General features: G+C 51.6%; 4 protein-coding genes across 4 annotated transcripts; 2 read left to right on the plus strand and 2 right to left on the minus strand.

The window, feature by feature from the left end:
• Window positions 1-856: 856 nt before the first annotated feature.
• INS49_005614 (uncharacterized protein) lies at window positions 857-1,958 on the minus strand (the record flags this gene model as incomplete). Its single annotated transcript, XM_043166393.1, has 3 exons — window positions 857-1,180; window positions 1,253-1,645; window positions 1,704-1,958. 3 exons carry the CDS (start codon window positions 1,956-1,958, stop codon window positions 857-859), a joined length of 972 nt encoding a protein of 323 aa, XP_043016954.1.
• Window positions 1,959-3,836: 1,878 nt separating this feature from the next.
• On the plus strand, window positions 3,837-4,481 carry INS49_005615 (uncharacterized protein; the record flags this gene model as incomplete). Its single annotated transcript, XM_043166394.1, has 1 exon — window positions 3,837-4,481. The coding sequence occupies one exon, from the start codon at window positions 3,837-3,839 to the stop codon at window positions 4,479-4,481; it is 645 nt and encodes a 214-aa protein (XP_043016955.1).
• Window positions 4,482-5,688: 1,207 nt separating this feature from the next.
• On the plus strand, window positions 5,689-7,626 carry INS49_005616 (uncharacterized protein; the record flags this gene model as incomplete). The annotated part of the gene is made up of 2 exons (XM_043166395.1): window positions 5,689-5,857; window positions 6,599-7,626. 2 exons carry the CDS (start codon window positions 5,689-5,691, stop codon window positions 7,624-7,626), a joined length of 1,197 nt encoding a protein of 398 aa, XP_043016956.1.
• Window positions 7,627-9,346: 1,720 nt separating this feature from the next.
• Window positions 9,347-14,837, minus strand: INS49_005617 (uncharacterized protein; the record flags this gene model as incomplete). The annotated part of the gene is made up of 6 exons (XM_043166396.1): window positions 9,347-9,409; window positions 9,805-9,897; window positions 10,528-11,392; window positions 12,742-12,927; window positions 13,378-14,609; window positions 14,748-14,837. 6 exons carry the CDS (start codon window positions 14,835-14,837, stop codon window positions 9,347-9,349), a joined length of 2,529 nt encoding a protein of 842 aa, XP_043016957.1.
• Window positions 14,838-14,885: the final 48 nt, after the last annotated feature.

Consider the following 14,885-nt stretch of genomic DNA (forward strand, 5'->3'; position numbering starts at 1 on the left):
TCTTAGCGGGCACGGACAAATGCATGACATTTCATGACATTGGATGGCCGGCTCATTGACCCGCGCGGAGCGTTGAACGGCAGCCGAGGCGGGCCGTTCCTGTGGGGTGAAGGAGCCGGGGTCCATACAGTACTTCTTCACGCCTTGTTTTCCTGTCTCGTATAAGTCCCGCGTGGGGGGGCGTTCCTGACTCCCGACGTTGCATGCATAACACGCTCGACACGGTACCAAAATTATCAAGGTTCCTGCATGCATCAGATATCAGAGGCAGAAGCGGTTAATGGTAATGATGGTACAGATAAGACTCTTGCCAATATGCCTGCATATGTAGAACCTGGTGGTCTACCAACATTGTTAAAGATGCATTCACATTGAGACAACTGGCTAGCGCCCCTGGTAATAAGAAATCGAGTATCTGATCGCCCAAAGTTGAAGCCGCGTGTCCACTGTAATGTTTCGCGTGTTCAAGACAGAGCGGAATCACACTATCTGATTGAAATCATACACCGGGATCTCGATCAAGACGCCGATGACATGATGTTATGGTTTGAACGCGTGCACTCTGGCAAGGATGACTGACCCGTCTTAACGAAATACTGTGTGTGTGCGTGGGCGCCAGTCAGAGCGCGCTCTTGGCGTCAATCCCAAATGCTGCTGCGAATGATCGACTTTAGTTACATATCAGTGCATGTATGTGGTTCAGAAAATGTGGGCAAGTATCAACTGAAGATGACAAGTTCGTGCAAAAAGGCCCATCGCATCTGCATCTATGTTGTCGTGATCCATTCTGTATCGCCGAGTAACTACCTAATACGGCTCCACCGTTCCATTTGCTCCATCTCACTGCAGCACCACCTTAGATCCTAAAACTCTCCAGCCGTGTCTTGAAGAACTCATAGGCCATGAATGTCACCGCCTGCCCGGGTGCCACCCGCATCACCCGAGGCATCAAGCCTTTGTACAGGGCCCTAGGACCCTCCTCCCTTATCAGACCCGTCACGATCCCCAGTATCCGCCTGTCCCCGTGTGCTGCGGCGTTCTGCAACCTCGTTTTAATCGTGTCGATCGGCGCGTTGCAGAGCGGCCCCATCGCGCCCGAGAAGAACCCGATAGCACCTGTCACATACGTCGGCAGGGGCTCTTTGTCGTCCCTCTTTTTGCTCCAGTATCGCTGTGCCGCCTATTTCAGGAAGGAGTAAGTGGTTAAGTTGGCTGCCTGGTTTGTTCCTTGACGCATGGCTGTAAGCGACACCCCACGCCAGAGTGCGGACATGCCCTCGTTCCGGACGACGCCGCGGGCAGCGTCAAAGGCATTGTGGTACATGGGTAGGCCCGCAACGGCCCCTCCGCCTCCTCGGTGCTGCCCCTGGAGCCTTATTTTGACGACCTCCATCGGATTGACAACGCAGACTGCCCCTGTGATTCCGGCAGCCAGTCCAGAGAGGAACACCACGGAACTGCTTGGAATTGGCTGCCCGGTGAATGAAGCACCCAGATGCTTGTAACCTTCAAAAGAGGTAAAGCGAATGCCCATTTTGGGACCCATCCCAAGAATGACAGCATCGAAGCCTCTGTAGAGCCCAACAAGACCCTCGTTCCGCACGATGTGTCCCAGAGTACTGATGAATCCGCCTGAGCGTTGCAACTAAGGACCATGATTAGAAACCGGAGTTATTGCCAAACATGAAGGGAATTGTGCTCACACGTGGATCATGGCGCAGCAACTGCATTCGCAACTTTATCGTGTCGAGTGGGTGACATGAGAGGGCTTCCATGATTCCAGCCACTCCTCCAGCTGCGATGTGGCCCTCGTGATTCAGTTCTGGGCTCATCTCATGACACTTGGGCCTGGCCTGTCTCAACATACCTAATAGGTTCATCGTGAAAGTATTGAAAGGCGAGACGAGTGGCCTTTCCAAGACTGGGTCGGCGTGAACGGTTCGAACAGCAGCAGCCATGTCGGGTGCAATATACGAGAAAATCGATATGAAGAATGGTAACGAGGATCACGTGTAAAGTGCGCCACAAGGGAACGCCGGAGGCAGAGGAAAGGCTGATGAAGATATAGAGAGCATCTAAATCGTGTACAGCAGGGAGGTGTGATATCAATCTTCCAACCCATAACGGCTTCAACGCCCACCCCCGGGTATTCTGGTACCAAAGCGAGACGAGATACAGCCAAGCTTGTGTCATCTATTGGTCCTATCTGTTCCTAGTCACGGGATTCCTTCCCTTCGGACTCCCCTTGCCCACACGAAGACGCAATTTTGGTGGCTTCAAAGGCTGTACCTCACTGCTAATCCGGGTTTCTGGACCTCGCCGCCGTTGATCCTTCTATGTCCGTCGATCTTCCTTACCTGAGCAGTCTCAGGATAACGGGATCCCACATCACGGAGTCACTCTTCGTATATGTGAGCGGCTGAAAAGAAACACGCCGTTCTCGCATCGGGTATCGAGGAAGCGTCTCAAACAAATGGGATGCCAGCAAGGGAAGCTTACGTGTTGTGCATAGGGAGGGATGAAGACATGCAGAGGGTCAAAACCTTTGTGTACAAGGGATGGGGAAAGCATTGACGCATCCTGTAGGTGTGGTGACAGAAGCCCCAGTTTAACTCACCTGTCTCCGTGCAAGCGGAGCAAAATTGCTGCGGGATACATTGGTATTTCCGGTTTATCTCGACTATCTCAGTATTTGCTGGGTGTGATGAGGGTCGGACTCTTCATCATCGGTTGATGCGGCCAAGCAAAAAGAAGCTCGTAAGACGCAACCAACCAGCATGCTGGGCTTTAGTTCAGCCAACTGAGGTTGACACTCGAAGATTTTCGCGTCACCGTCGGAAGGGAGGGTATTCAGGTTGCCCCGTTTCAGCGCATATGGGATCGTGGGCGCATAACGGAGTGAATATCACCGAAGAAGATGATATTCTCTGTCGCATCCATTAAGACGTGGACTTGATGACGTGGACTTGATTTCCTAAGATCTATTCGCAAATCTCTCAACCCCCCTCTCCTGTCACAGTCATCGTCCACGGACATCTTCTCTTCTCTCCCATCCCCAATACCATCCTTCGTCCAGTCAGAGAGATACTTCGACAACTTCATTCTCTCTGTCACTGTTCTTTTCGGTTCCCTTCACAATCTCCCAGAGATAACCCGAATATGCCTGCACACAATATCACGGCGTCACCGTGGTGGGACACCCTCATTCGACCATGGATACTCGTTCCCATCAGTATAGTCTTCTTGCTGTACTGCATTGTTGGAATGGACTCGCTCATATGGCTGGGGACCGTCGACTTTCCAGCCAGCGTGGCATGCCTCCTTATCTTGTTCTTCCTGCCTGTGGTGTGTGTGATTGGCTGTTGCCTCCCAGCCATATGGGTACCTTGTCAAGTGTACTCAATAAACCCACTGAATTTGCTCTCCGAACGATGAGCCTCTACTTCACGCCAAGCTTTGTTCTACTCCCTAACAGTACTCTCATCAGCGGGGAGCAAATTGGCGCTTTGGCGGGGGTATTCATCGTTGGGTATGTTGCTCAATATGCCGTGACAGGCTTTTCGTGCGTCGCTGTTCAATGGATATGTCGCAGGCTTCGTGGGGACAATATTCTGTCTCCAGCGCCAGGTATTGTCGGAAACATCGAGAAGCCAGAAACCACGACGCCTGAGCCTTCCGTCCCAACATCACCAACAGAAAGAAGTGGAAACTCAACCCCTTCGCGAAAAGCACCAGACGTTGATCAAGAATCCCCCAAGAACCCTTAAAATGCCTCCCAAACTTCAGATCTGATGACGGGATCCGTCGCACCATCAGAATTAGAGCGAAATTCAGCAATGACACCTGAGAATGACCCTTCCACTGAAAAGAAACGACAATGGAGATTATCGCTTCTCAAGAATATCGACCACCTAACTTGGCTTTCCCTATTCCTGGTCATCGGGCTCCCAGTCTATTACGGAAGCGGCTACACCATGCCGATCTTCCTCTGCATCAACATCCTCTGCTTCCAGGCCGCCAACGCCGTGCCGCCCAAGATAAAGCGCGTCGCACACCCCGTCCTCGTCTGCGCGCTCTTTACCATACTCCTCATCTGGGGGTTCTCCGTCTCCAGGAGCCTCACGCTGTACGAGTGTCTGAACCTCTACAAGACTGGTAATTCGTACTTGAACTATCTACGCGGTGCCTCGGGGCTCCCACGCCCAAGGGCGGGCGACATCCTCGCCAGCCTGCTCGACGCCAGCATCGTCTCCCTCGCCATGCCGATGTACCAGTACCGCCGAGAGCTTCGTCACTACTTTGCGCCCATTTTCCTGCCGGTGGTGTTTCTTACCATCCCGTCTCTTTTTGGGTACCCGCCACTGTGCTCCTCGCTCGGCATATCTGCGACAATCAGCCTCGCAGTTGCACCGCGAAGTGTCACGCTCGCGTTGGCACAGCTGTCGACCGAGAACCTGGGCGGTGACACGGCTGCCATCTAGGTCATTGCCGTTGTCAGTGGCATATCGGGGCCCATATTTGGTCCGACTATATTGCGCATGCTGAGGATCCCCGAAAGTAAGTCCAATTAATTGCGCTGAAGTTCTCATCCTTGGTTTTCACCCACACCACGAAATGGATGTTTACCAGGCTGCTATCTTTTGTTGTGTAGCTTTTGAAATCTCTCACTAACTGGCATCTTCAACAGAGGACTTCGTGACCTGGGGGGGGGGGTGGTTCTAGGGGCAAACTCGTCTGCCATCGCTACGGCAATACTTCTAGAGCGGGACAGGCGTGCCGCAGCCCTTAGCTCGCTTTCCTTGAGTCTATTTGGAATTTTCTTCGTGATCCTGACGGTCATTCCTCCCCTATTCACCTACGTGCGTAGCCTAGTGGGAATATGAGAGGCCAAGACCACTTGGAATGGCGTACCTATATTCTTGGAAATTGATTTAGCTTCAGGGAGGAAGAGGGTTATGGTGTTCGTCAGATAATTTTCGGATTTCTTGAATGCTCAATATTGATCCTCACATTATTACGCTTCCTTGTGCCTCACGTAAGACGCTACTATTACAAGGCTGTAAATCTCTCCTGGAGTCTCTCTTGCAGCGGTGATGGTGGTGGGGGTTCTGGATACCACAGCGGGCCAACCATACTATCTTTACTAATCAGTGACACCATGGCCTCTGCCACGCCTGCTGTGAGACAAAGTCACCTGCCGAGATAAAAAGAAATGGCGGGGCTTAAGCAGTGATCATGATGGTTTTGCATGTTGACACCAGTCAAGCCATTGTGCAACCCACCTTTGAACTGGATGGCTGGCTGTGCAATGCAGACCAGCTAAGGGTGGTTCCGCAAGCTGCAGGTTTCTAATATATCGGTCGACTTAGGCTCACTGGGATGCCTTACCGTCATCGTTTGTTCGTCGCTTTTACTTGTAGATGCAAGCCTCGCGGAGGACGCCTGCTACGGCACTCCTCATTGTGCAACAGTGGCGGGCGTTTATCTGCCAATCTGCATAAGTGTTCTTGGCTGATGTGTTTTCTGCTGTCCCCGCCCCGAAGCGCGAAACTCAGTTCTCTTGCCTTCCACCTTCACTTAGCCTACTCCAGCCTCTAGGTGCTGCACCCACGTTACTAGGTCGAACATACGTTTTGGCCGGCACGCAACACGGGTGAAGAGGCTGTCAGTTCCAAAGAACCTGCCCAAATGGATCCAGCAACAATTATCGGCACCACATCAGCTATTCTCAGTTTCATTCAATTTGCAGGGAAGATTATCGAGACCGGGGTGGAACTACACTTCAAGAAGGCCAACGCCACTGAGTTCAACAAGACCTTGGAAGAATCGGTGAAGGAGTTCGAAAAGAGGGTCGCTGGTTTGAAACCCAGGATATCCCACGCAGGCAACAACAACAACAACAATTATAATAATTCCCCAACAGCTGATGATGCCTCGAACAACTTGCTAAATTGCATCAGTCAGTGCGAGAACTTGGGCGAGAGAATTTCAGTACTGCTGGGGAAATGCAAGGCCAATAGCAAGACATCGCGTCCAAGCTTCCGAGTACGCCTGGGACTATCTGCTACACACAAGACGAACGTGCCGAAAACATCAGAATACAGCCTCGCGGAGGTAATAAGGGCTAGTGTGATCACGGTATGGACAAGAGACGAGATCGAGTCGTTACGTGGTCAGTGGTCACAATGCATCGCGGCATTCAATGCCGCTTGTGCCAGGTATGAGCTACTCATTGTCCTTGAAATACGAAACTACTGCAGTTCAGTCATTCATACAAAAATTAGGCTCGATTCACGCCAACGCTTTGATTGCCTGGACGAAATATCTCAACGTCATTCAAGTCTACTTGGAAGCATGCAGTCACTCATCCAGTCACTCGTCGATCAATCGCAGGGCGTAAAATTGAGCTTGCTAGACCTCTGCGATGACTATCAAAAAGCGAATTCGACCTCAGCCCGCCAAGCTGATAATCAAGACTGGATTCTGAGAGCTATCAACTTTCCACAATCAAGAGAGGATCAAATTCAAGGCGATATCGGCAAAACCTTTCAGTGGATTACCTCATACAAACCCTTCACAGAATGGCTGAACTCTACAGACGGCATCTACCATATTTCTGGAAAGCCAGGAAGTGGTAAGAGCACTATGATGAAGTTCATTGACGGCAGCACCGATGTCCATAAAAGGCTGAATCAGTGGGCGCATCTTGACAACAAACCTCTTCTCAAAGCGAGCTTTTACGCATGGAAACCTGCTTCTGATGCTTTTGAATGGAAGCCAGAGGACCATTTATGTATAGAGCTGCTCATACGGTCACTGCTACACCAACTGCTGACAAGTGCACGAAAATACATCCAGACCGTCTTCCCCCAGCACTGGAATCCAGAAACGTTCACCGTGTTCAACACCAAGACACAGACAGAAGATTCGAAACTCAGACTCAGTTTCTCTGAACTCCAGACTGCACTACTGGAGCTGCTTCAGAAGCACCTCACCCAGTCCTACCGAATCTTCTTCCTCATTGACGTCATGGATGAATTTGGACATCCACACGCGCATGAACAGCTTGCGATGACCGTTCAAAGCTGGTGCCAATGCAGCCCCCAAAACATCAAGATCTGCGTGTCAAGCAGGGAGGACAATCCGTTTCTCAACACGTTCCCCGTTCAACAACGTCTGCAGCTGCATCTTCATACGACTCGTGACATTAAGAAATTGGTGAAGACAAGGCTAAAGAGCAATCCCCATTTCCAATCAATCAGCTTCAAGAAACAGCACCGCAAGGAGCTAGTCCGAGCAATGGTGGACAATGCCCAAGGCGTATTCGTCTGGGTGGTCGTCACCATGAATGAGCTTCTGCTTCTCTTGGCCGACCGTCAAGACTTCGCGACTCTGAAGGAGGTGGTTGATACATTCCGCGCCGAAGAATTGGACGACTTTTTCAAGCAGATATTCAATCGCATCCCGCGAAGATACCACCAGGAAGCAAGAGCTGTCTTCTCGGTGGTGGGCACAGTATCGGCGTGTGATGATGTAAAAGACTATTTCTGTTTACAGCACTACGCTGCGATATCGAAGTGCCTTACTCCCTCGGCACCTTTGTCCCAGCCAAACTCATCTCTGTAGATTTAACGGGCTTTTTTCAGGTCTTCTGCGGCTCGTTGGTGAGGGGGGAAGAGACAGCACAGGAAACGTCAGGTCTCTTTATCTGAGTTCCCTAAGAGAGGTTAACATGGCCTTCTTCCGCGCATCTGGAGCCTTGCCTTCAGATAAAGACTTTGGATCGTGCGTAGAGAGCGACTTAAAACTCCGACCGGCGTTGCCGTCCGTATTCCAGAGAAGCATTTGCTCCGAGGATTCCTGGTTTGGCACATGGGCTTTGGATGGCAATTATCCCTCATGGATCCGCAGCGATTCGGTAAAAGACTACGTTTCCGAGGTGATATTCAAGGGTCATGAAATGGGGCAAATGACTTTGGCTTTTGACCTCACCCATGCGGTTCAATCAGGCTATCTTGACCTCAACGACCCTCGACGCTGCGTTCCACCTCCTCGAGGGGTTTCCCCACAAATAAGAGGCTCACTGTGGTTGAATTATTGCATTCGAAGTCTCATGTCGCAATCGCGAAATCGCTATGGTTGGAACCAGCTTATTTCGCAACTTCATCCTGACCCTCGCATCAACTTTCGATGGTGGTCTGAGTGTTACACCCATCAGCAAGATTCCAACGATGCGTTCCGGGACAAGAACAAGCAGCCCTGGATTTCTCGTGAAGACGACTTAGACGACATAGACGTAGGGAAACGGTTTGGCGTGATCGTAACAGTCGGGGATAACAGAGAGGGACAGTTGATTCAAGGCCCACAATGGTCGAATAACCTTCGTGCTACGAGGATTATCCGACTGTTAATCTTGAACTTCAGTACTGCTTCGGGGGAGGCATCATTGAGGGAAATACTCGAAAAAATGCTGACACCGTACGGCGATGGGGGATCAGGCGTGAAACCAAACTCGCGAGACCGGAGTAACGAAATACATGTGGAGGAACAGCGGCAGGACAGGGAAGCTGTCCTCCAGATACTGGATGAGACCCTGGTCAGCATGGAATCAGCCGCTAAACTGCCGACACCTGACGAGGAGCTCAGAGAGGAGAGAGAAGATGGAGACCTCACTCTCAGAAGGCTGCAGAATAAGGAGGATCGGGGTTGTGGGCGCGGGGCTGCTCATTCCAGCCAACATGCTCTGTTGTCAGAGAGTGGTTGGATGTGGACAGACTTCAAACATCTGGTGCTGTGTGGCTTAGGCAAGTCTATCTATATTTCAGCATAGCAAAAGTTCTGCTATATTGCCAACATTTGATATTTATTTAGCGGTTGTGCTGGCTGTTCTTTTGCATGCTATCGCGTGACGGGGCAATGTTTCGTGGAGTCTTGTCATGGTTGAATGTATTATCCTACAGGGTGGAAGAAGGCAAAATAATAAAACAGTTGTTAAGTGACTTGAGGTGGCAGTCTGCTTGAAGTTAAGAATTATTCTCAACAATCTAGTCGACCTTCTTTCACCATCGCTCATCTATTCATGAATAGTTTCTTGTTCTGTCTTTTCAATTCACATACTCATTGCGTTGCCTTTACCCATACACTCGCTGACGTCAAGCATCTTCATACATACTACCGGAAATACCTTCCTTTTGCCTCCTTTGTCATGTTCTACTCCATGGGAGACTTCGTCACGACGCTGATGTCACGCAACCCCACAGAAGCTGACTTGGCCGCTGCCAGCAGCTTCAGGCTCTATCACTACGATCCAACTATTGCTGGAGCGGTTATATTTATCTTGCTCTTCTCAGCCGCCGCCGCCCCTCATTTTTGGCGGCTTCTTAAGTCGAGGTGCTGGTTTCTTCTGCCGCTGGCAATTGGAGGCATTCGTGAGTTGCATGAACCTGGCCACTAGCAGTTGGTCATCGGAATACAACCATAATAGTTTGCAAGGAGTGCTAATTCAATTCTCATGCAGTTGAAGTAATTGGCTACGCTGGCCGCGCCAAATCTGGGAATAAAAGTCCTGACTGGACCCTCGGTCCTTACATCACACAGGCTATTGTTGCTTGTTGCGCCCGCTCTCTTCGCCGCCGCTATCTACATGGAGCTCGGAAGAATCATCAGCGTGGTTGACGGCGAGGGGCATGTCATGATTCAAAAGGAATGGATGACGAAGCTGTTCGTGACTGGTGATGTCCAATTTTCTTTCTTCAGGGAGGAGGTAAGCATCTTTTTATCGAACATTCGGCGGGAAATACTGACATTGATTTCCCAGGCGGTGGTTAGCAGGCCGCGGGAAGCCTGGAAGCTCTTGGAAGTGGCGCCAAGGTCGTCATCGTCGGCCTGTTCGTCCAACTTATCAATTTCGGATTCTTTATTGTTCTTGCAGTTGCTTTTCATCGTTCCACCAACGCAACACCCACCGGCCGCTCCAACAGCAGTATCCCCTGGCGGAAACACATGAGGGCGTTGTACTTTGGAAGTTTCTTGATCATGGTCCGCTCTGTATTCCGTACCGTGGATACACCCCGCTGACATGGCTGCAATACTGTCTGGAGGATGGGGCAATGGTGGCTGGAAGTTGGATACTCTGCCGCATCATAATCTGGACCGCTTTTGAGTGATTCAGGGCCTGCTTTCAACCAACCACGTGGTGTTGAAGGACACTTAGTGATGTGACTCCGAGAATGATCCTGTCTAAAAGATCTAGCATAAATAAATAGCATATATATTGGAAGAGACGTTTATTTAGATATTATGGCGACTTATTTGCGATGTTACTTTCGCTGAAACGAAGCACTCGTTGCTCATTTAGATGGTTGCAGCTTCATCCAGGCCTACAGACTGAAGAGGCCAGTAAATCCATGGTCTCCAATAACTCCCTAGCAGCTCATCCACCACTTCAACTGTATCTTTGCCCCAGCCTTCGAGAAACCAATAATCATCCAGTGCATGAAGAAAGGCGCCGAAGTGCGCAAATAGAACCAATGATGGCGGTTGTCGTTGGTGTAGCAACGTGAAATACTGTTGAGGTGCAAAGTGAATAAAGGCCTTTGGACCGGCCCCACGATTACAGTCCCATCGCTGAAGCGTCTGGGCATCCATCGTCTCAAACTGCACGGTGTGCATGCGACATTTCCTAATCACTGATAGAGCTCCCTCGTAGACCTCTGAGTCGCCGCTGCCTTTCCAGACGTCTCGCAGCCGGCACAGCTCCAGATCAGCCGGGTCGGTAGTGAACTCGTCGGGGTTCAGCTCTCCCCAGTTACCAAGAGTAAGGATGGTGCTCATCCTGCCCTGGCGCAGGAAGTCATAATACGGCCCCAGTACGGCGTCGATGCCGCGCATCATCGGGATCCATTCCACGCCCAACAAGCGGTCCTTGCGGAGGCGGGGCGAGTTCCGCCCCGCGCTGTCGGCAAGCTGTCTCGAGATGCTGAAGACGTACAAAAGGTTGAGGATTGACCACGCAAGCAGAGCCTCGCTCTTCTCTTGAGTGAGATTGTTGACACATTCATGAAAACCTGCCATGGCTATCTCGTGATGCTGCGTTGCTTCCATGATGCAAGACCTGTTCTGGGATCCACCAATGTAAGACATGTGCAAGGCAGCGAGGCTGAGAATAGCATGCGCCACGAAAGGGTGCTGGAAGCCGATCTGTGGAAGAGTTATTTTCCACAGTGAGTCTACGCCAGGCGTCTTGTAGATATCCACGCTGGCGGACATAGTCCAGTGGTGCAGTAATTCTAGATCCCTAATGCTAAAGTTTGGCAGAGCGGCAACGGATGCTGTCGATGCACCGGAGATGGTGCCCGGTGTGGATGCGGGAGTAGTCTGAGGGACTGTGCGCCTGCGGTCCGGAAAGGAATCAGCCACTGGAGATGGCCGACTTGGAGGGCCTCCATCCAGTACATCGGGCGCTTGAGGCGTTCCATGGTTGACGGCCTGGGTTTGCTTGGTGTATTCGCAGGAAATTTCTCTTCTGACACACGATTGACAGCTCGGTCGCTCCTCGCTACACTGGAAGGCCGTGTCAGCGGCGTTCGGATGGTCAAATTCGGCAGGGATTATAACCTTGACTCGGCGTTTCCGGCAGTTAAAACACCCGTTCCTTGACTTCCTGTGTGGCCCACGTCTCTTGACTAGGAGATGACCGTGTGGCTCTATTGGCGACGTTGTGTGTTGTAGGGGGGGGGGGGGAACTCATAGCTCCAGGGCAAGACGATCCAGACGGATCGGGAGCGAGAATGGATGGGAGGGAGTTGGGGATAACGAGCATGAACGAGCGAGCGTAAACGAGCGAGGACGTCTGGTGGAGAACATTACGGCCGTGACTTAAACGAACAAAGGCGAGCCGTTGTATTCTGTACGCTCGGTTCCCTTGAATGCAGTGAAGTAGAAAGCCCTGGCTCTAAGTAGGAGCCCCGTGTGCAATACCGTAAGGCTGGCGAAAACAACGACTCCAACAACCGCTGCGGCCAGTGAGGGCGTGTATCGGTAGAGCTGGAAGTTGAAGCCCGCTCCAGGGTCCGCGGCCGTCGTGGAATCCATGGTCTTTGGCTTCTAGGGACGCTGTGTCGAACTCTTTAACGATGTGGATGTAGTCAAGTTCTGTGGGAGATGATTGTGAGCACGAAAGCTTCCCTACATGACATTTATGAATTTCGAACGTCTCATTTCCTTCAGTAAAGACCGCGTATATCAAAGCAGCACTCCCAAGTTCCGGGCTCGTCGTATGCGTAGTTGATCTTCCCAAGAGCCAGGCACCTGACGAAGACGAAGACCGTGGCTGTGTTTTTTTTTTTTTTCTACTTGGTTTTGTGGATCTGGGTCTGCATGCCATCTGGAAACACAGGAGCCTGCTTCAGGCAACTTCAAAGTGGTGATGACAGGGGTCTTGAACAAGGCCAGGGGCAGACTGTGGTCTGGAAAGAACCTCCGTGGGATGTGGACTAAGCCCCATTATCTTTGAGCGGAGATTATCCCAGATTGGACGATGGAGGTCTCCGTGCTGAGCGTTCCAATAATGAGTCGCCAACTGCTTGTTGGTGTTGAGCTACGGCTAAGCGTCGCGTCGATCGGGCGTGGGGTCTCATCCAGTACGGTAAACGAACTCTAAACGAGATACGAGGCCACGTGAACGAAGAACGAGACGCCGCCCACAGCCACCAGGGTTACAACGCTTGGGGACGGGTACACGCTGAACAGTGTCCCCCCTTCCTGGAGGCGTCGAGGTCGCGCAGGGTACGACGCTCAACTGCGGCAAGTGGCATGTCGTTGAGGGCGGGGACACCAGCAGCACCATCTGCGTCCAGGAGGGCATCACCGTCGCCCTCTTCCAGGTTGTCCATCCGTCGCTTGCCGGCCATTCTTTGCACTCGAGCCCTACATTCGCAGACGGCGCTTTGTGTAGGGCCCACGTACCAGTGGAAAGTCACAACGCCGGTTACGAATACAGTTGATGCATCGATGGCCCAGATATTGATGCTCTCTGAGGCTGTTGGTAGGTCTCTCGTACGTACGATAATCGTATGGGAAGCAATCGTGTATTGGTGTTGTTCTGTCTAAGTTCTGAGAGGCTACGTGCCCCGGAGGGGATAACTAAAGTAGCCTTCCAAGTGCGAGGGTCGTACTTGCCAACAGAGGCTACTAGTGTAAACGGTATCGCGGGGAGAGAAATTTGATATAGCTAACAGCTACGCGTGCGCAGCGTAGGAACTGCGATTAGTTATTAAGCCAGAAATGTAATTCAGAAATATTGAACTCCAACTGCCAATGTCGCAACCAATTGCCTTTCCACTAGCCATTCATGCCGACTTGTGCATCCAGACTCACCACTTATTGTCAAAAACCTTTCCGTCCACATAATTGATCATCTCTGTCACCCAGCCCAGTGATTCCCTACCCTCTCCAAACTTCATTCCCTTGCTCATAACCATCCGATAGTTATCCCCCGGGTTCACCTTACCCAGGATATATGGTTTTCTTGTCTCCACTCGCTCCGGAACCGGTATACTCCTACCAACCAAAGCTTCCATCCCCTGCCAAGCAAACGTAACGGCTTCCTTCGCACCGCCTGGTATACCAGCATCATCAAGCATGAGCATCTTGAGGCCAGGCAGCTTCTCCTTCATGTAATCTGTGATGTTGGGGTTGTAAGCCCCTCCACCACACATGAAAACTTCATCAACCTTCTTCCCTTCAGGGCCATATCGGTGCCAATGGTCAACGATTGCCTGGGACGTGATCCTGGTAACTGTGGCCACGACATCGTCTGCAGACAGGCCATGGGCCTCTCCATCGCGGATAAGATCGTCTGCGAGAGTGTCGCGGAAAACCTCGCGGCCGGTAGTCTTCGGCGGGTCCCACGAGAAGTAGGGTATGTCTCTGATGAACTTGTCCACAAGCTCTTGGCACACAGTTCCACGCTTGCCCATCACCCCGTCCTTGTCGCACTCCATGGCCCCATCAGTGTAGTGCCTCACGGCCGCATCAATGAGAGCGTTTCCGGGGCCAGTATCGAAGTCGTACGCACGACCAGGCCCGTCTGGTGGAATGAAACACACGTTCGCAATGCCGCCAATGTTCTGGCACGCGCGAAGCTTGCCGGGGTGATGCAAGAGCAGCGCATCAAAGAAGGCGATGAGGGGGGCGCCCTGGCGCCCGGCGGACTGATCCGATACGCGGAAGTCAGTCACGGTGGTGATACCTGTACGTGAGGCGATGATAGTGCCCTCGGCCATGGTAAGCGCAGACTTTGGGACCCCCTTTTCCGGCATCGAGGCAAGCCAGATTGTCTGCCCGTGGGATCCGATCGCGTCGATGGACTTGATGTCGATCTTGTTGTCTTTGCAGAACTGCTTTACCGCCTCTGCGAACACCTCTCCTAGGAGGACGTTGACTTCCGAAAGCTCTGACGCAGAGGTCCTGTCGTGCTTGATGATGTTGAGAACGCGCTTCTTGATCTTGAGGTCCATGGGAATTTCTCCGTACTTCAGAAGGGAGAAGTGCATGGGCGACTCTGGAGTTTCTTGTCTGAAATGGCAAAGAGCGCAGTCGATACCGTCCTGAAATTGTCAGCCGTCTATGAAATTCCAAAGCCTACTGCTGTTGCATATAAAACGCCACGACCTTGCCAGTGATGCACAGTCGACATGTCAAGAAAATGATAAAACTACTGAAATTATCAGTCACAATCTACATACCATGGATGTGCCGCTGTTCATCCCCAAGACAGTCATGTCAAGCGGCTGGCCCTTCGACGTCTCATTCGTGAACTCATGGTCACTCGCCATGTCTTTGGTCAAAAAAGTGATGATAGGAAGGAAGAAGCGATGTTGCCA

The sequence above is a fragment of the Diaporthe citri genome, assembly GCF_014595645.1.
Source record: "Diaporthe citri strain NFHF-8-4 chromosome Unknown scaffold_19, whole genome shotgun sequence".
Lineage (NCBI taxonomy): Eukaryota > Fungi > Ascomycota > Sordariomycetes > Diaporthales > Diaporthaceae > Diaporthe > Diaporthe citri.